Here is a 20,600-nt window from a genome sequence, read left to right as displayed (position 1 = left end):
ACATGCAAAAGCTGCTCGGCATCTTTATCACATACATCCCCCACATAGATGTGCTGTGACCACTGTGATGAAAAGAAGACCTCAAATGCTTTCTTCACATCTATTGCCAACAACAAATGACTATCAATAGTGGTGACTCTTAAGGAGTAATGTTAGCTGTTGTGAGCCTTTGAATATAGTGTATGGTGCATTTGTCCAGAAAATCGCTTTGGGTGGTTCAGGCATGAAGAACAATAAACACGTCAAATCGAGGAAGAAAATAACTATTGAGCCATTTTGGTATCCCAGTTTTATAAAGAAAAAGTGTCCCAATGATTACAAACATCTCTTGTTATTTGGGTTGAGGATGGCTTTTCAGCTCTATGCTGCCACCTAGTGCAGAGTCACAGCAATGCATGCTCACAAACTCTTAAACCCTGTTCAATTCATATCACTGAAGTGTTTAAGGGTAAATGCAAACTTTACCCCAAGTACCCAAGCAACCCCTCGCTATTACAAGAATGCCATATTTGCATCCACTAAAACATCTTAGCAATCATATCTAAACACTCCAGTAGCATGATGGTCAATTTTATATATAGTTTTCATAAATAGTAAAAATGTACGGTTTTAATTTAGCAACATGTTGTTTTTATTGGGGATTTGCTGCCATATCCTTTCAATGGGCATGAAATATTCCTAAATATTCAGTCAGTTCCTGAGAATTCAAAGATACTAAGGCAACACTAAAAATACACTTGGTTTGATTGTCACCCACAAGTTAGCAATCCGGTGTCATAGCCTTGATTTTATGAGTCTGATGTACAAAAACACATTCTTGCTCCAACAATAAAAAAATAAAAAAAATCGGCTTTTTAAACAGCTCATAATTCATCCTTGTGTTCGTCTTCTTTGGAGTTTTGAGGCTCTGTGCTCTTTGTATTTTTCACCGTTGCTTTGGCTTTCTTTTTGGCAGGTGGTTTTTCTTTTTCGTCTGACTTCTTTGGTTTTGTTTTAGTTGCTTTGGATTTCTTTTTCTCTGCTGTTGTGCTTTTTGTTTTGTCTGCTTTAACTTTCGTTTGGCTTTCTGTTTTCGCTGGCTTTTTGGATGCTTTGGCTTTTGGTTTTTTGTTGGTTTTAACAGCTTCTTCATTTGTCTTTATCTCAGCTGCTTCATCTGTAGATTTGCTGGATTCTGCAGGTGTGTTCGTCTTCTCTTCTTGCGCTGATGTTTCAGATGACACTGTGTTCGGTTCGGAGATCTCATTGGTGTTTTCTGTGTTCTGGACGTTAGGTTCATCAGGGCCGGAAAGTGTCTTTAGAAGCTCTTCCGCTTGTGAATGTTCCTATTGAACCCAAAAATGCTACAAGGTTAGTAACTGCAGAAACTTTTCACCAGGGAAAACTTTGATGTTATGAGGTCTTTAGGTAAGCAGTATGCTAAAGGGCGTTAACTCTTTCCCCACCAGCGTTTTTTTTTTAAGTTGCCAGCCAGTGCCAGCATTTTTTATGATTTTCACAAAAGTTTAATACCTTCCAGAAAATGTTCTTCTAGAAATATATAAACATTTAATATATCAAATGAAAGAACAGTACTTTTAATAGCGGAAATAGGAATTCCCAGAAAAAACTCGTCATTGGCAGGGAAGCGTTTTCTCTTAATTGATGAATTAACTCGTCAATGGTGGGGAAGGAGTTAAAACGCACGAAATGAAGTGGAATCAATGCAACACCTACAGCACGTCTCAAATACCTTATTGATTTTATAAAAAGTTACCACAAAATACAAATATTAAAGCAAAAAATTGGTATCACTGCAACTTTCATAAAGTAAAATCACTTAAAGCATTCCTTTCCATACGGCAAAAAAAAAAATCAAAATATAACAAAATAGCCAAAAGATATATTTGCTGAAATATAATTTGGAATATGTTAACAAAATATATTTTTCACTGATATATTTTTTGTATATTAAAAAAAATATATATTCAATTGAGCATTACTTTCTGCATAAAGTATTTAGCCTATATTTAATATATATTTTGGCCAGAGAAATTTATTTTTTTACCGTATGGGTTCTGCTGGAAAAAATGAGTCCCTAAATAGTGCACAAATTTTTATATCAGCTCCATTGAAATACATCAATTTTATGATTTAATGATTTTACTCACCTTTTCACTGTGTTGAGGATTCAGAGTAAACCGAAGCGCTACTGCACACCTCTGACCTTTGGTTACTGCCGTCACTCCATGAGTATTCTCCTGTCCTCCTCCAAACGCCAAAACTCTACCACACTGCGGTTTCACTACAGCCTGGAGAGATGATGGATAAACAACAGTTTATAAACCAAAAAAGTCCCTTCTGGGTTGCTCGTATTTATGAGCCGGTAAGTCGTGTTTACGATGTCAGGTGCGTTCAAGTCAGCATAAGATGGCGGTGTACATCAAAGCTTGTAACTAATTACAGAAAAATAAAGAACAACGAATGTGCATCGGCTGTTTTTTTACATTATAAATTAACTGTTATATGTGACCCTGGACCGTAAAACCAGTCATAAGTGGCACGGGTATATTTGTAGCAATAGCCAATAATACATTTTATGGGTCAAAATGATCAATTTTTCTTTTATGCCACAAATAATTTCTATGGTAAATATTAGTGATGCACCGATGTATCGGCCGCCGATATTTATCGGCCGATTTTTTATGAATTTGAATCCATCGGCATATCGGCAATAGTGCGAGAAAGGCCGATACCGATTGTTTATTAATTAACTGCATAAAGAAATCCATTATATGTAAAAAATGAGTTAATGTCGTTAATAAAATAAATGCTGAATAGCAAAACCACCTTTGAAGGTTGTCATGCTGTCTTATTATATTTGTTTAGCTTAATTTGTGCCTCTCTTATTATGTTGGTAAGTTGAATGTTAATTAGATCCAATCCATGTTCAGTAAAATAATTTGATGCAGAAATAAACTAGCTAATAGACCAACTGTATAGTATTAAATACAAGTGTTTAATATCGGTATCGGTGTAGGACAGAAGTTGTCTGTTTAAATCGGTATCGGCCCAAAAAAAATCCTATCGGTGCATCTCTAGTAAATATATCAAAACTCATCATTTTTGGGAGTGGATGGCGTTGCTAAGAACTTCATTTGGATGACTTTAAAGGCGATATTTTTTTGCACCCTCAGTTTCCAGATTTTCAAATAGTTGTATGTCCTATCCTAACAAAAAACCATACATGAAAAGCTTATTTATTCAACTTTTAGATGATATATAAATCTCCATTTAAAATAATTACCCTTATGACTGGTTTTGTGATACAATACTATTATATTTTGAACCGACTGTTTATTTTGCTGTAAATAAAAAGTCTAAGTCAACTACAGACATTGCTTTTATTGGTTCCGCCATGTTTTTCATTGACACGCCCCCAAATCATAAACTCGGGCCTCAAAGAAAATCTCGAGTTTCCCAGTGGTATTTGTGATGGCGTTCATGAACGTTTATCTAGTAAATACGATATATCCGACATGACGTGAACGCACCATTATAGTCAAATTTAGACAAACTAAACGATCAATTTATATACTGATAAACCTAAACTCTTTTAAACGAGCCGTCACATTACTAAAATATTATGCAATATTTAGTTACTTGAACAAAAATAAAAATCTTACAGTGACAGTTTTGGGGTCCAGTGTAGTAAAGAAGAAATCTCCCCCTTCAAAGTCATCATTCAGATACAAAATGGCACTGAAAGCAAAATAGGAAAAAATAGGACATTTAAGTAGTTTTGACAAACATACCTTACACAAAATAAACTAGTGTGCATCTTGAGACAAAACAATGGCACTGTTTTTTTAAATTAAGGCAATTCAAACATGCATTTAAGGATTTAAGTCCCATAAACTGCATATCCATAATGCATTAGGTGTTTTGTGTGTACCTGTAGTCTCCATGTGAGAATGCTGATGGATCTTTAATGCATTCATTGAGCTCTGAGATGAGCAGACAGCCGGCTTCACCGTCTTCACGTTTCTCTGCACAGGGAAGAGATCACATAATATTAAAATGGAAACTGCTTAAGATGAGAAAACAATGGATCTAAAAAGTAGTTTTACTTAAAAAAATCACCATACACATGAAATGTTGGTACCTTCAACTGCAGATCGACAGACAAGTTTTGTATCGGAGAAATAAAGAGGAGATTCCAGACTGAAGTGAGACTCCAGAACCTTACGGATCTTCTCCGTTACGTCAAAGAAAAACTGGGCACTCTTCATAGGAACAACACCCTCCTGTCCCATCTATAAGACAAAAACTTTTTAATTCATACAGCACTTTTATACAATACACATTCTTACAGCTTTACTGAAAACTTAAAAGACATATAAAAGTAAATAAATTGAGTTCAATGGTTTTCCTAAGGTCTTACCTGTAGAGCTTTAAGAACTGTGAGTTCCTGAAACATCTCGCTCGGAGAATGAGGTGAAGGTTTCGCTTTATCATGAAGAGCTGCGGCCTGTATGATTTTTTAAAACAGACATGAAACTATCACTGCTGTCACAGGTTGAATAAAAGCTATTTGATTTTAGTACAGAGAGACTTGATGTTTACTTTGGAGAGGCTGTGAAGCCCCTGACACTCCTCGTACGAGGTTACACCGTCCAGAATGACTCGCTGTGAACCGTTCAGGGCCGCGGATGTCATGGATACAATGACGCCATCAAACGGGAGTTTGTTGTCAGTGCTAGGCTGTGTTTGTGCAGGTATGATTTCTGCAATGACACCAGACAGGGAACTTGATGTTGACAAAGTCATGTGATTGATATTTTATAGTTGGCAAGGATTTTTTTGCCTACCATCTTTTCCTATCTTGACGATGTCTAATGATTCTTTGCTCTTCTCCTCCACGAGCGTCTCAATCTCTTTCATCAGGTTACCGATCTCTTCTGTGATCCTCGCTGCCGTTTCTCTGTCCGCCCTGCACACAACATCAACAACAACATCAGATTTTGTCTCGTGAAATTACAGCTATTTGAAACATACATGTCTCTTACTTCTGTTTGTCTTTTAGTTTCTTGGGCATTATGTCTTCTGGTGTCCACGTGTCCTGTGATGAATGAGATAAAGATCTTATCACGTGTAAATGTAAACAAAACATTTGAGAAATGTTGAACACATATTAAAAATACTTACTGGATCAGCGAAGGCTTTACCAAATATTTCATGGCCGAAATAAAGAAGCTCTTTTTCCAACAGAGATCTTTTGATATGCTGCTTTACAACCTGGAACAAGAAGAAACACTCATGACAACTTAACTCTTTCCCCGCCAGTGTTTTAAAAAATGTGGCCAGCGGCAGCATTTTTTATGATTTTCACAAAAGTTTAATGCCTTCCAGAAAATGTTCTTCTTTAAATATATACACATGCAATATGTAAGGAAAAATTGACGAAAGGCCATTGAATTATAAGAAAATAACGCACACCCAAGGTGCAATGCGGCACGACATTTGAAAAGTTAGGTGTGCAGTTATCAGGAATTAATGCATACCCACTGAACATTTCTCAGCCAATCAGAATACAGCATTTAACATACCCGTGGTATAAATCAAATGAAACAACAGACCCTCTGCTTTCAAACAAACAAAAAAGTTTAATCTAGAAATGCATAACAACTAATCGCAACTAATCGTTTGCAGAATAAAAGTTTTTGTTTACATCATATATGTGTGTGTATTGTGATTTGTGCATAATAATTATGTATATATAAATACATACACATGCATGTAAAATGTTAAGAAAAAATATTTGTATATATTAAGTATTTAGATATTTGTATTTATATTATAAATATAAAAATGTATATTCACATGTAAATATTTTTTTAAATGTATATTTATATATACATTATTATTATGCACAATACACACACACATATATGATATAAACAAAAACTTTTATTCTGCAAATGAATAGTTGCGATTAATTGTAATGCAGCCCTAGTTTCATCCTTTATTTATTCTCTTTTATCACCTCTCATTTATGGGTAGGTTTCTTTAAAATGCCAAATTTTGAGCAAAAAGCTAGATAATTGCGTTTTTGTGAAATACTTCTGATAGAAATCCGACTCAAGAGTGATGATCAACAAATACACTGAGTTTGAACCGTTTAACCTGAGGGGTTGCTTCCGGGTTGTATAAGTTTGGTAAGAGCGCCATCTGGTGGATAATAGCGGAAATATGGATTGCCGGGAAAAACTCGGCATTGGCAGGGAAGCGTTTTCTCTTAATTGATGAGTTAACTCGTCAAAGGCGGGGATAGAGTTAAAGATTTTTTAAATAAAATTTATTTTGTCAGTGTCAGCACTGGAACTGTGTGATGTGTTGCAACGAACAAAACTATATTAAATCAATATCTTTAGGCTAATAAATAAATTTGTGCAACTTTCGCACGCTCGCAAAATGAAACAGAAATAAAAGAGGTGAAGAGCAGCTGCTTTAGTTTTATCAATGAAAGCCTAAAACCGATGTAAAAACATTGTGCCGACACACATTAGATCAATAGGCAGAGAGTGGGCAATCTGTTGTGGCTGTTCGAACACTTTTTGACTTCCTCTGAATGTGGTTGAAAGTGGACAAGCTCGAAACGCTTTACGCCTGTATTTAGTGTTGTCCACTTGTGGTCCGATTGACCAATATGCATCTTAATAAACAGGGCCTCAGAGCTGACACAAATCTTTGCATCTTCAGAGCTTCTTCTCTTTTAATTCTTTCTTCATTTTATTTTTTTCTAAATGCAGATGTTTGCTGTGTTTTGAACGGCTGTGAAGAAAAGCTTGCTTGTGTCAGTGTAGCGTTCGGTCTGTACCTCTCTGGCTGAGATGTTGGCAGCTTTATCTTCACCCAACACAGCAGAATAATACGCCAGGTTCTGTAGCATCACCTCATCCTCAGGGTGAAAGAGAAGGTACGTTTTGGTACATTCAATGGCTTGCTCGTATTTTTCACCTGGGACACAAACAAACAGAATGAAAGTCAATTCAAACACTTGTACTTCTTGCGCTCCTGTATAGCTCAGTGGTAGAGCATTGTGTTAGCAAAGGTCATCATGGGTTCGAACCCAGGGAACAAACTAATAGCAATCGCTATGTTACGTTGTCTGTAAAAGAAGTAGGACTAAAATATGTTCAACCAATCATTGCATTTGAACCGAAAGCAATAATTGGACAAATGCAATTTTTGCTTCTCCTCTGTTAACATGTTTCTGCATGCCCACCCTGTTCATGCAAACATCATATATCAGGCTTCTGGTTTGTGCGTGTTCATGTGTTCTGGAGGAGGTGTGGCGATTTGGATGAAGGGTGGGATTTCAATGTTATCAGGCTAAAGTTAGCATTTTTCAAAATCGCTCATTCCCCCTTTAAATTATTAGCATCATCTCAGTGTATTTGAATGTGTCCCAAACATCTGAGAAAAACACATGTTTCCTTAAAAACCTGAATATTTATGAATAGGAATGTGTCATACTGTTGTAGTAGGAGAACTGAAGGTAGTTAAGGTGCGATGGGAGGAAATCTTCAAAAGGTTTTTCTCTTCCAGCGGTCGAAGCCAAATCTACTGCACAGTTCTGCTTACAGTTGAGAGCATGAAGATAATAATCTGGAATCAAAGCACATATAAACCCATGAAGCCACAATAACAATTATAGCATAAATTGAATTATTACAGATTATATTCTGTCAAGAATGTCAAGAGGTGGAAAAACGCAACAAAACTCAAACTGTGTGATTGAGAGTAAAAAGGAAAACTATCGGTATCGATCGGTAATTGTCATTCTAAGGAAACAAATATCGGTATTGGCACAGAAATGTTGTATTGGTGCATCCCTACTTTTAATCTCTTAGGTTTTTTTCTTTGAATCAAATCATTGGAGCAAAGAAACAGAATTCCACCTGCCTGTCATAGACTGAAAGAGATCAGCGTTATACTCCATGTAATTGTCGTAGTTGAACGCTCCTTCACAGAGAACCCTGCACTCCTCATAAGCAGTGAAATATTCTTGAAGAGCCGCCTCAAAGTGCTCAATAGCTGGACCGAACTTCTCCATGCTGTACTGCATCTTGCCTTCCATAAATTCAGTCTGAAATGAGAGTCAGTTATAATAAAGAATATAAACATACTTTATTTGTTTATCATACTTTATAACAGTTCCTAATATACACATGAAACCTGTCCTGTACTGGAATTACGGCATCATATACTTAGCAAAAGACAAGACCATGCAGAACATTTGAAACTATGCAATACATCTATTTGCGTAGTTCCTGTAGCATTGTGTTAGCAGTAGCAGTGCAAACGGTTGTGGGTTAAATATCAGGGAACACACAAAGTTATAAAAAAGAATACTTTTGTAATGCACTGTGCACTTCGGATGAAAGCATCTGCCATGCATAAACCTAAATATAAATCTGTAACATCTATAGAGCATTTGTGCATTGCATTAGCAGTGCGAACTGCGAAGGGTCATGGGTTCAAACCCAGGGAACACACACTAATAAAATGTAATGCACTGTAAGGCATTTTGGATAAAAACATCTGCCAAATGCATGTGGTGTTTATTGTCATGTATATTGTATAATTGTGCCGTATAGAGCATGCCTACCTATCTCCCCATCAGCTATCCACCCATATTAATATTTAGATGAATGAATGCTCCTCTTACCATGTGCGGTCTCTCCTCTAAATCCTTGTAATCGGTCTCCTGTACCCCAGCCATCAAGCTGTAGTACTCTAGATTCTGTTTCATCTCTACATGGTCAGGGTTCGCTATAAAAAATGTATTTGCTGCTGCTACGGCCTTGTCAAGCTTATTTATCTGCAAACATATAGGAATGAAAACATCAACTTATGTTATTCAGCTAGTTAAGCATCTGTGTTTAACATTAGTGTTTACTTTTCACAAAGGTTAGTTAAAGGGCACCTATTATGCAAAAGCCACTTTTACAAGGTGTTTGGACATAATGTGTGTTAGCAGTCCACCCACTCCTTGTTTCTTAATCCCCATTAAACCAAAGCAGGCTCATTAGACATTCCGTTTTGATTCTCTTATCAATGTGAGGTCACATTGATAAAGCCCCGCCCACTTACAGTCCTGCATTATTATAGTTTCCACCCTCAGCGAGTACTCTGTCCACTAGATACTATTGTCTCAGACTGTATTAAAGGAATAGTTTACCCTTTTGCCATATTAAACTATGTTATTACCTCAACTAAGACGAATTAATACATATATCTTTTTTCAATACGTGCACTGTACAGCGCGTCGTGAATGTGTTAGCATTTAGCCTGGACCCATTCATTCCTATGGTACCAAACAGGGAAGCCACCAAACACTTCTGTGTTTTCCCTATTTAAAGACTGTTACATGAGGAGTTATACCAGTAAGTATGGTGCCACAAAATAAAACTTTTTTTGGTACCATAGGAATGAATGGGGCTAGGCTAAATGCTAACACATTCACAACGCGCTGTACAGTGCACGCATTGAAAAAAGATAGGTATGTATTAATTTGTCTAGGATGAGGTAATAACATAGTTTAATATGGCAAAAGGGTAGACTATTCCTTTAATCAGATCTATTTGAACTGAAAGCGCTCACTGTCTGTTTGTAAGGGAGTGATGAGCTGTAGCTCATTTGCATTTAAAGGTACAGACATTAGCACGTTTTGGACATGCTATAATAAACGATCTGAGGGGTATTTTGAGCTGAAACTTCACAGACACATTCTGGGCCCACCTGAGACTTAAATAACATATTGTAAAAAGGCAATAATAGGTGCCCTTTAATACATGTGACCCAGTCTGTGAAAACCCATCTTAAGTCTTTTGATTTACTGATTTCTACATAAAAACATCCTACATAATGTAAAGAACATTCTGTGAAAATCAATTTAAAAATCTAATTTTGATGCTCCATATCTCATCATTGCATTATAAGACTTTAGCCTATGCTTTATTATAGTTAGCTTTTGTATCTTTTTATTGGTCATTTTTAAAGCCCCTAGTGGGAAGTCTGGAAGTATCTGAGAAGTTTGCAAGGCTCCACCTAAAGACGTGGCACAGTAATGTGAGTTTGGGGGGGTTGGGGAAGCCCAGGAGCGCTTCTCATCCATTTCTCCATTCAATAATACCAGCATTCATTCATTATAAAATATTTGCAAGAGAAATAACTTTATACATTGTAACGACTTCACATACTACATATGCTACAATGTAACACAAGCAAAACTTCATTTTTTAAAAGGATGCAAAGTGACGCTTCCAAAAAGTTGCATTGCTTTTAACACATCACCGCATACTTTCTGATTTTTTCCACCCGTTTACCTTAAAATAAGCAACTTGCAGGTAATTATAAGGCGTCCTCTTCTTAAACTCCAGCTCTACAGTCTCACTAACTTTATGAAGTGTCGACGGTCCCAGTTTATCCCTTTCGCATGCATTCACACATTCGGCCCGTTGTAAAATCCTCTGGAAAAACGCTAAATCTTCCACGGGCCCGCTTCCTGGGATCGGTGAACCGACACCTGGAAACGGCTCCCCGAAATCGCTCTGATTTGCGCAGGATAAGCGGCAGTGCGTCTGGGCTTTACGCACCGCTGCTTTATTCCGCAAAGCTCTCTCCATATTCAGAATCACAGCCAGCCAGTCCTGCTTATAATACGCCTCCACTGCATTGTCAAAAAGCAGATCGTATGGCTCAGGTATTCCGCTGATTTGTATTTCACTGAAGGTGAAATGTAAAGTGGACAGAATTGAGATCATAGACAGTGCGCTCCACATCTTGGCGACCCCGGGCCTGTGAGGTAGAGCTCGGTTTGATGTCGGACTCTCCGCTAAAGTCTGTAGAGAGGGAGGAGCTCCGAGACTCGGATAGGATGCCTGTGTGAAACTTTGGGGGAGCTGTGTGAATTTGGGTTCATTTGAAAGACTAAAAGCTGATGTATTTTGGTCTTCAAAGTGTTGAAGCTAAATACAAATATTGTATATTTCTGTTCCTTGGTAAGAAATCTGGAAAACTTTAATTACTACAACTGTCATAACAAGAAAAATTGGTTACTGCTGAAAAGATTTGTTATTATGAGTTTTAAATAAATATGAGTTCAATTTATGACAATTCTGACTCTGGTAGCATTATAATGTAATCAAATGCTGATGATAAAAACATGTAGTCAAATTATACATCTATAATATATAGGAAACGCATATTTTGCGTTTAAAGAAACGCCAACAAATTGCTACTTGTGAATTTACATATTTGTGTCATTTTTTTTATTTTAAGGTCAGAATATAAATAATAAAATGTTTTTTTTTTTCTATAAAACCAAAAGTAGGCTAAACTTTGTAAACTTTTTGGGCCACAACTCTCTGTAGACATTATGTCTTGAAATTACATCCCGTACTTCTGTAAGTTTATTGTTTAAAAAATACACTTATGATGATCTTACTAACAATCGTTTATCAAATAAATTAATAAAAAAAAAACGTTCACTCGAAGACCGTCAATAGGCGTGTTTATGCGGCGCTGCGCAGACAGACATGGTGATGAGATCAAAGTACCGCGAGAGCAGACTCCTCCCTTGTGATTTTTCGAATCGCTCTCGCGGTAACTTGATGTCATCTGCCTGCGCTTGCGACCCCGCATAAAATCGAACACTCGTTATGGTTTACAACGGTTCAACAAAAATTCCTTCCATAAATGTAAAAAAACCCCACAAACTGTTAATAAAAATAAAGAAATGGCTTGCATAATTAAGATAATGCGAAGTAAACGTAAAAAAGAAATGCAGAAAAACAGGTTGTGCTTTTATAACTGCTCTTTTATAACTACTCTAAATGCACGTTGCCTTATACGGTCACGTGATCTATCCCTTTAAACGGCTATCTCTAAACATGCACGAATGCTTTGTATTTGAATAATCGATAGATTTAATATTTCATATGCTTGTTAAATCTCATCCAAGAAATATCTTCTACATCCTGTATAGTTTTGCACCCTGCGAAATGTGTTTGGAAATTATTATGACAAATTAAGGAACCTTTTTATACAGGCACCTAATAGGGCAGTCTTTGGTGAGGAAAACACAGTAGGACCCAAAAAACGCCCCCTTCATGTTTTGTAATTGTGTGACGCCGGTTACAAAGCTCGTGTTATTTTACTGCAACTCTACAAAGTTTTATAGACATTCAATTACAAAATGGAGAGAACTGTAAGTCTACCAGATCAGGTCAACAAAACCACCACAGGTAAGACGGAAGATTATTTTACTATTTGAATTTTGCAATGTTAGTTAAAAAGTTAAACGTAGTTTATCACTAAAATCATTAACTCTGTCTGTATGAGCGCTTGCTTGTTTATCCAACCTGTTACATATTAACATGAGTTCACCACCTTTGTCTTCTTTCTAATAATAATAATTAATAATAATAATTTTTCTGAGAATGGATATGTATTGTAGTGGATAGATATAAGTTACTGTAATGAGAACATGATATACATTAGCATCTACAGTATATACATATGCATGGTAGTGTGTTTTGTATTATGCATTATGAATATACGTTTTTGTGAAGACATGATTTACAGTTATGTGAAAATACATTCGAGTTAATTATTAATGTGTTAATATTACAGTTACCCTAGTGGAGACCAGCAGTAATCCGAGTGGAATGGTGCTGGTTAATCCCTACCAAACAAACCGGATTGGGGATCCCATGGATCTGGTTGCCCTTGCACAGCAAGTACAGAAGGTAAGAGATGTTTTACTCTTGTGTGAGTTTGACATCACTATTCTTGTTTTGTAGTTCTAACATTGTTTTCTAAGTAATTAACTTTTTAAATTTTAAAATACATTGGTTATTTTTTTCTTAAACTTCATGTAAATTTTGGTATTCCTCAGTTTAAATGAATAAGTATAATTCAGAATCTCAGGCTTCAAGACCTATAAAGCTGTATGTTGAAACACATACATATGATATAGGTATCTTGTTTTTATGTGGACATTTTAGGGAGATGAGTTTATCAGAGCCAACGCTTGCAACAGACTCACAGTCATTGCTGACCAGATAAGATACCTGCAGGAGCAAGCAAGAAAGGTGAGAAAAAAATCTGCCAAAAATGGCCATTAAAAAAAACTTTTTAATGCTATAGGTAATTCCATGCAAATGCCAACCTTATCATGAAAACTAAAGTTTTTAACCATACTAATATCATAGATATGTGATTTAAATACCCATGCAAGGTCTTGGTTAAAGTTTTTAAAGTATTTTTTTATTATTAAGTGCAAATTTCAGTATTTTCACATCAATAACGTTGTTTTTTTTATCATAAATGCACATTCAATTTAACATGCAATTAAATTAAAATAAATAATAAATATTTTTTGAAGAGCCATTTGTTTGGGTGTTATTACATCTGGATTGTGTGATTTAATTGACAGAATTCCTACAAAGTTTGTTGTATAGACTGATATTTTTCATCAAGGTTTTAGGAAAATATAAACAGATGGTTCAATACATTTGTAATACATTCTTTCCAAATTTATATTTTAAGTTTTGACTGCTAATGTCACATCCATAACAATGGGATTGCTCTTATCCTTTTATTTGAAGCATCATTAATGTGTTCTGTATGTGACCAAATAACTACTGGTGATTAATTATTGTTGTGTGTTGAAATCTCAAAAAAGAAAACCTGAAACATTTCTATTACACATCAGGTGTTGGAAGATGCCAGGAAAGATGCTGAGCTTCACCATGCAGCCTGCAATGTTGTGAAGAAACCAGGGAACATGTACTATCTGTACATGCGTGAATCTGGACAGCGATACTTCTCTATTCTGTCTCCAAAGGTGAGTTGATAGCCACGTTATGAGAGTCCAACCATTAGCTGGTTTCCATTGCAGAATTGCGCAAAACTTTAGCATTATTTTCAAAATATCCACAACAGAAAATTGCGAAACGATGCCGTTTCCATTAACCGATGATATGCGACTGATACATAGCTTTTCCTCTCACCATAAGTCATTCCAAACATCACGTCGACTGATGTTGGTAGGTTTACTAACATCACATCCACCGCACTAGGCATTATTTTTAACTGAAGGAGATATAAGAGTATTATCCAAACATTAATGCCAAGGAAAGCTCCTTATATTTAGAAGCATCAACGTATAGGTGTTTCTTTTAGGTACTAGTAGATTATTTTAAATCAAAAGAGATGTAGGAGTGTAATCCTAAAAAAAATTATTGGCAAGCAAAGCTTCTTATACTGTACTTGGGAGCAGACATGTGCTGAGGTGTTTCTGGGAGGTTTTAGCACATACCGCATCATTTTCAAATAAAAATTATGTGACTTACTGCATGAGGTGACCTGAAAATGCGAGTAAACTGTTTCCATTGCAGTTTTGGGAAATTCACCTTTTCCAAATTGCCTGAAAAAACAGCATAAACACTTTTTTTTTGCCAATGTAAATTTGCGCAATTTAAAGGGTAATGGAAACACAGCTACTGATAAGTAAACACAGTCTGAAGTGGTTCTAACTAGTAGTGATAGTAAAAAGATATTGCACAATATTTCACTTTGTTTCAATGTTTTGCAGGAATGGGGTCCCGGTTGCCCACACAAGTTCCTTGGTGGATACAAACTTCAACATGACATGTCTTGGACACCACAGGAGGAGGTTGAAAGAAGGGATGCTGAAATTGGCATCATGGACAAACTGTTAAACAGGCAAACTGCTCTTCCAGCCTCTACAGAGCCAAACTTTGAGAGCCTTTCAAAATGAGAAAGCAAGAAACCACTCGGGAACTTAAGTCTTATCTGGTCATGGATGCCACCTGGTCTTAAAGGAGATGATTTAATGGATACAGCAAAGTGAACCGGTTTACAGTTTCAGTCCAGTTTGATGCATTTTTCTGATATTGTCTGGAGGTTTTAAATTCTGTGATTCATATTAATAATGTGTCTTTATGTTAACGATTATTATGCGGACACTGTTTGTCCTTATCGTGTATGCTGCTTGAATTGAATTCAAATGCAAATTTTATTAAGACCTTTGGTTTTCATTAAATCATTTATTCAAAACATCTTGTATTGATTTTGTGAGCAGTCGAAAAACATCACATAAAATATCAAAATATATGTGCTCAGAAACACTTTATTAATCTTTAGGATCCATTTCAACTTTTTTATACAGCATATATACAAAAACAAATCTATAGAGTTCATGCAAAATAAATATGATTAAAAGCATGTAAATGAATCCTTTAGCAATCCGTTCTGCTACAAGGATTAGTAATACTTTGTAGGTAAGAGTTTACAAAGGGTAACAACTCCCAGTTGTCCGTTGCGATGCTGACATGAACCGCGTCCTCTGCCTGTCTGATCTTCAACAAAACATGAAACCTTGGTGGAAGGAAGAACAAGACTTTCCACGATCTCTCGTTCTGCTCTTCCACCAACAGGTAATTTTCAAAATGTGTTTTGATCAAATCACCCAAACTCTCATCTACGGCCTTGAAGCAGAATAGACTGATGTCACACTTCTCCAAATTCCTGGAGGCTATGGACTCCCATATGCGGTCAAACACGTTCACTTTGCGTTCACAAGATGTGTTGGGTGACACGGGTACAGGAAGAAATATCTCTGGGAATGAGACGCTTACATCAGGCAGCCGCGTGTGCCAGGAACGACCGTCTTGCGTGGCAAATACGGCACTGACGCACAGAGTAGTTGGGTACGGCTGAACCGGTTGGAGTGTGACTTTGACCTCCGGAGGCTTTCTGTCTCTAAACACGCATGGGACGTGTATATCACTTATTTTTGCATAGTTTGAGTCTTTCAGCTCAAAGTGCAGACAGATATTAAAAACTTGGCTAAATAAAGGATCAGTCTCTTCTGCATGAGTGAGATTGTACCTCAATGTGACCTCAGAACCAAAGCCAGGTTTCTGAAACTGTTCTTGATAAACCTCCAACCAATTTTTCTCTCCTTCGTCTGCATCCAAAGACTCTGAACTCTCCAATGTGCTTGCTGATGTTATCTCTTGTGCCTTGATGAGTTGCAAAACATGACGTTCGGTTTTGTGCACAGTCAGGATATTCGCAAGTCCTTCGCTCTCAGCCATAATCGCCGAATGCGAACGCTCCTTAGCACGTCCTCCATCGGGAACTTTGGCAAGAACCCCTATTAGCTTTTCCCAGGAGAGGTTGGTGAGCAACGTGTAGTAAAAGCGAGCGTGATCCTTATTGTCCATCTCGTCGTAATGAACCGACATGTATTGCAGAAGGTCAGCGAGCTCGATAAACACTCGATCGATGGAAGGGTGCTCTAATAGGTTGCGACACACAGCAAGAACCGCATTTCCCACTTGCCAGTTTCCTCTTTCACACAGGTTGGAATTGATGAGAACGTTGAGGAGAAGATAAATCGTGTTCTTCTGGGTGATCTGAGCTTCTTTCGCTACCCTTTTCAACACTTTTAGGTGCCAACTCAAATTATGAATCGTCAGCTGCAACGGTGGCATTTCCATAATGCGTTTCTGCAGACCGCTCAGCAACTTCACGGACCAGGCAGGGTCATTCAGACGTTCCTGGATTTGATCCGCGAGGCCAATCAGATTTGGAGCGAGGCGGCAATGTCTGGAATACAAGTCACACAATTTGTTTATTATCTTCTCGGTGAGTTCTTCCATGCCGTTGAAGTGCACGAGAAAAATAAACAAGGCCCTAAATGAGGTCACCACAACTTCTCTGCTACCATCATTATCTACGATTTTAAGAAGAGCCATTATGTGATCAAACAGGTAGGTGATTCCTTTGTCCGCATCCCCTTCGTCCGCTTCCAAGTGCACCAGACAGAGAAGGTTTAGTCTGCAGAGCATGGTTGCGCTATCGTTGAAAACAGTCGGAAGAAGAGATGCGGCCAGACGGGGCGTAACCAGTACGGGTAAACTCTCGTCGGCAGTGCTGGATATGGGCCTGTTCTCCGGAAAGTGCAGGATACAGTCCATATAAAACAGTTTGTCAGGAATTCTTAGGAGCGGATGTTGCGCCATGCCCACCAGACGCTTAAGCAAAAAATTTTCATCCTCTGCAGTGAAAAGGCTGTCGGTAAACGTTTCTTTCATGAACAGCGTGGCGTGCATGAGCTCGACTTCTGCGGTGCCAAAAAGTCGTAGAAGCTGCGATTTAAATAACGCCGGAGAGAGTCCCGGCACCATGGCTACGATTTCCACGAGCTCCCTGAGCAGGGCGGACTGGGAAATTGGTGTTAGTAAATAAGACTCATCCAGGAGTGTGGACATTACAGACTTAAGTTCTTTACAATCCAATCCCGGTGGCAGACACGGCACCTGCACCATCATGTTTATCGGCAGTAGGGTCAAAGCTGTTGGATTGTTTTTCCATGCAAATCCTTCGTTTCCTCCTAAAACACTCTTAAACTCTAGATCAGTGATGTTATTCTGGTTCGCCAAGATCCGTATGGCGTTCTTAAGCCCCAATGTATACAGCGTGCTGTACGACTGATGCAAAACAGTCGTTTCTTGCTGTTTTAAAAGATGCAGGACTTCTAATTTTTGAGAGAGAAGACCAGGATTGCAGGTCTCCATTTCTCGTAAGCACTCGCAGGCTGTGGCTCTCAAAGGCTGCTGGGTTAACCCACCGTAGTCGTTTGTGTCTCGAATGGTTTGAAATAGAAGTTCTAACCAATCCTCGGCCATCTTTGTGCGGCTGGCCAGGCAAGATGTGCATATTAGGACGTTAGTGATGGCCAGCATTACATTGCACTTGAGGTTGATGGATTTCTGTGCAGTGTGGGTGAAAACTGACATCAGTTCCAGAGCCGTTTCTTCTCCCACGGAAACAGATGGACACAGAATGGTTGGATGCTCCAGTAGTACAGACACAAGGAGTATCTTAGGAAAAGAAGATAATGACAACAATGCAATAATAGAGGGAAAAATGCACATCATAACAAAACTTATAATCCTATTACAAACTATTCATTATTGGGTCTTGGGCTAGTGATAATGAAGACAAACGTGATTTGCTAAATATGAAAATGTAAGCTTATGTACTGTTAGTTCTTTATTATATTAAAATATATATTTTAAAACTAAAAAATTATCTCGCTTTTAGCGGTCTCTCTGCTATCTGCCCTTTAACTTTGACTTTGGCTTATTGGGTTGTTTTCTTAATTGCTGCAATACGTTAAAAAGTAACATCTTAATGGGTAAGTGCAACCAAAATTACAATTTGATCATAAATCACTTACCCGTGTGCCATTATAAACCACCAAGTCCTTCGATTGTCTTCAGAACACATTTTTAGATATTTTTGACATAAACCGGGAGGCTTGTGACTGTGCCATAGACTGCAATTTTATTTTCACAATTAAGCCCAGAAAAGGATGAAAGACATTGCCAAAAGGTCCACGTGCCATCAGTAGTTCAATAATAATATTATAAAGCAACAAGAAAACTTTTGCGTGCAAAGAAAACAAATCAAACGATTTTATTCAACAATTTGTTCTCCTCCTTGGTTGTTCAGAGCGCGTTCACGAGAAGACTACGCCACATGCTGCTGACGTGACCTGCTGACATAGTTGCCAATGTTTTTCCCCTTTTTTAAATTAAGCTATTATGCAAAAATTGTAAACAATACTTAAACAGCCCGTATAAATGCACAAATTACTTGCCAGCGTATTCTGTACGCTGGCTACTACGTCAGCAGGTCACGTTCAGCAGCATGCGCCATAGTCTGCTCGTGAATGCGCTCTGAACGACCAAGGAGGAGAACAAATTGTTAAATAAAATCGTTAGAAATTTTGTTGAATAAAAATATCTAAAAATATGTTCTGAAGACAATCGAAGCAATTGGTGGTTTAGATGGACACAGAGGTACGTGATTTATGATTTATGATAACATTTTAATTTTGAGGTGAACTAACCTTTTAAAAATCTGCAAACAGTACATTTGTGAATAGCTCTATTAAAGGCGGGGTGCATGACCTCTGAAAGCCAATGTTGACATTTGAAATCACCTAAACAAACACGCACCTTACTGCTGATTGGCTACAAGTGTGTTTTGGTACTCGGGTCAATTCCTTTTTACAAAGTGTTTTTCAAAAATCATGCTCCCCGCCTTTAAATTAACCCTTGCATAAAAGCATCATTGTATGTTTACTCTTTTTTTTTGTAACCTGTCGCCCAGCATACTTCACCCCTACATTTTTAACAAATATTTTTAAATACATGCTTAAATAAAATAATTTTTTGTCACTTGTAAATTTAAAAAAAGTAAAGAATACTGTACTCCAATATTTAGATGTAACCGCATAACTGTCATGTCACAATGAAAACAATCATCCTAGTGTGAAATGTCACCTTGACACATTTTTTTAAGACTTTTATCTCCAATGTTTATTCATTTATCTTAATTTATGTATTGTAATTTAGAAATGTTTTATAATCATGTATGTGTGTGTGTGTGTGTCTGTTTTCATTACCTTAAGCTGATCATTTGCTTTATCATTTCTCAGTTCACGTAACAGTTCAGCAATGAAACTTTCAGAGGTGCTAAGAGCCAAAAACTGAGTTGGACTCAGCAGAAAGGCAGATATTCTCTGATCCCACAGCTCTCCAATTGTCATGATGAAGATCAACTGTGACTGTAGATCACAAAAGATGAGTTGAGTGTCAATAGCAACGCACACGGTTTATTCATTTCTTAATGTGTCGACAATTTAAAGCACACAGGGCATGTACGTATACATTTACAGACTCACCTTTCAAACTTTAACTACATAAATGTAACAAATTGCTATGTAACTTCCATCGGTTGTCGCTTCCGAAAATCACGTGTTCTCAAGCTGTCATGTGATAAACCAGATAGCGAAACAGTTGTTGCACTTCAAAATAAATGTTTTATAAATCTTGGATACTTTTTTCACGCAAATTACTTAATATAATGATGACAAGTGGTATATTTGTTTATTTTATTTTATTTTATTTTATAAGATACGTTTTTATTTTTTTTATCTTTGTTTACATTGCTAATCAAATATTACAGAACTTTTATTTTGGCACAGTGCCGTGACCTTTAAATACTGCCATCGTGTGGTTGTATGAAAAATTCAAGAAGTATGTCAAAAAGAAACTTGAATTAACAAAAGTAAATAAATTCATAAATAAATAACTCAAATGATATATTACTAAATAATACATGTTTTAAACAACATTTATGTTTAATGTTGTATATTATCGTTTTCATATCGTTTTAATAATAATTATTAAAGTTGATATTACTACCGTTTACAATTTATTGTATAACACAAAACATAAAAAAGTAATAAATGAGCAAAGGAAAGCCATATCATGAATTGTTTCTTATGTCTGAACAATATCTTTAATAATTTATCTAATAAAATATTAATTGAATTTTGAGGTCAAACATGCAATTCTGCATAAAAAAATAAAAACATAACTACGCACATGAGTTAATATGGAATATAGAAAAGAGAAGTAGAGAAGTGTAGCATAAAACATTGT

General features: G+C 36.9%; 3 protein-coding genes across 3 annotated transcripts; 1 reads left to right on the top strand and 2 right to left on the bottom strand.

Annotated features, from left to right (window-relative positions):
* On the bottom strand, positions 1–10,905 carry p3h1 (prolyl 3-hydroxylase 1). Its single transcript, XM_065259176.2, has 15 exons — positions 10,374–10,905; positions 8,714–8,866; positions 7,948–8,131; positions 7,519–7,650; positions 6,860–6,999; positions 5,188–5,277; positions 5,049–5,101; positions 4,851–4,972; positions 4,606–4,766; positions 4,424–4,510; positions 4,145–4,295; positions 3,935–4,028; positions 3,666–3,741; positions 2,151–2,291; positions 1–1,325 (listed from the first exon to the last, which is right to left on the bottom strand). The coding sequence occupies exons 1-15, from the start codon at positions 10,827–10,829 to the stop codon at positions 864–866; spliced, it is 2,502 nt and encodes an 833-aa protein (XP_065115248.1). The 5' UTR covers positions 10,830–10,905; the 3' UTR covers positions 1–863.
* Positions 10,906–12,135: 1,230 nt separating this feature from the next.
* Positions 12,136–15,098, top strand: c14h1orf50 (chromosome 14 C1orf50 homolog). Its single transcript, XM_065259344.2, has 5 exons — positions 12,136–12,293; positions 12,682–12,797; positions 13,056–13,142; positions 13,766–13,897; positions 14,648–15,098. The coding sequence occupies exons 1-5, from the start codon at positions 12,245–12,247 to the stop codon at positions 14,831–14,833; spliced, it is 570 nt and encodes a 189-aa protein (XP_065115416.1). The 5' UTR covers positions 12,136–12,244; the 3' UTR covers positions 14,834–15,098.
* Positions 15,099–15,189: 91 nt separating this feature from the next.
* On the bottom strand, positions 15,190–19,924 carry ap5b1 (adaptor related protein complex 5 subunit beta 1). Its single transcript, XM_065259175.1, has 3 exons — positions 19,838–19,924; positions 19,559–19,720; positions 15,190–17,966 (listed from the first exon to the last, which is right to left on the bottom strand). The coding sequence occupies exons 2-3, from the start codon at positions 19,700–19,702 to the stop codon at positions 15,315–15,317; spliced, it is 2,796 nt and encodes a 931-aa protein (XP_065115247.1). The 5' UTR covers positions 19,703–19,720; positions 19,838–19,924; the 3' UTR covers positions 15,190–15,314.
* Between the last annotated feature and the right edge of the window lie 676 nt (positions 19,925–20,600).

The sequence above is a fragment of the Paramisgurnus dabryanus genome, chromosome 14, assembly GCF_030506205.2.
Source record: "Paramisgurnus dabryanus chromosome 14, PD_genome_1.1, whole genome shotgun sequence".
Classification (NCBI taxonomy): Eukaryota; Metazoa; Chordata; class Actinopteri; order Cypriniformes; family Cobitidae; genus Paramisgurnus; species Paramisgurnus dabryanus.
The sequence above is the reverse complement of the archived record's forward strand: the minus strand, read 5'-3'. Positions and strand labels throughout refer to the sequence as shown.

Excerpts from the sequence above, each read along its gene's own strand:
- p3h1 (XM_065259176.2), bottom strand. The coding sequence starts at position 10,829 with ATGTGGAGCGCACTGTCTATGATCTCAATTCTGTCCACTTTACATTTC. Across the intron at positions 7,000-7,518 it reads TCAGTTCTCCTACTACAACA|GTGAAAAATACGAGCAAGCC; the intron begins GTATGACACATT and ends TTTGTGTCCCAG. Across the intron at positions 4,973-5,048 it reads AAACTAAAAGACAAACAGAA|GGCGGACAGAGAAACGGCAG; the intron begins GTAAGAGACATG and ends TGTTGTGTGCAG.
- c14h1orf50 (XM_065259344.2), top strand. The coding sequence starts at position 12,245 with ATGGAGAGAACTGTAAGTCTACCAGATCAGGTCAACAAAACCACCACA. Across the intron at positions 12,798-13,055 it reads TTGCACAGCAAGTACAGAAG|GGAGATGAGTTTATCAGAGC; the intron begins GTAAGAGATGTT and ends TGGACATTTTAG. Across the intron at positions 13,143-13,765 it reads TGCAGGAGCAAGCAAGAAAG|GTGTTGGAAGATGCCAGGAA; the intron begins GTGAGAAAAAAA and ends ATTACACATCAG.
- ap5b1 (XM_065259175.1), bottom strand. The coding sequence starts at position 19,702 with ATGACAATTGGAGAGCTGTGGGATCAGAGAATATCTGCCTTTCTGCTG. Across the intron at positions 17,967-19,558 it reads AAGCAAATGATCAGCTTAAG|ATACTCCTTGTGTCTGTACT; the intron begins GTAATGAAAACA and ends TCTTTTCCTAAG.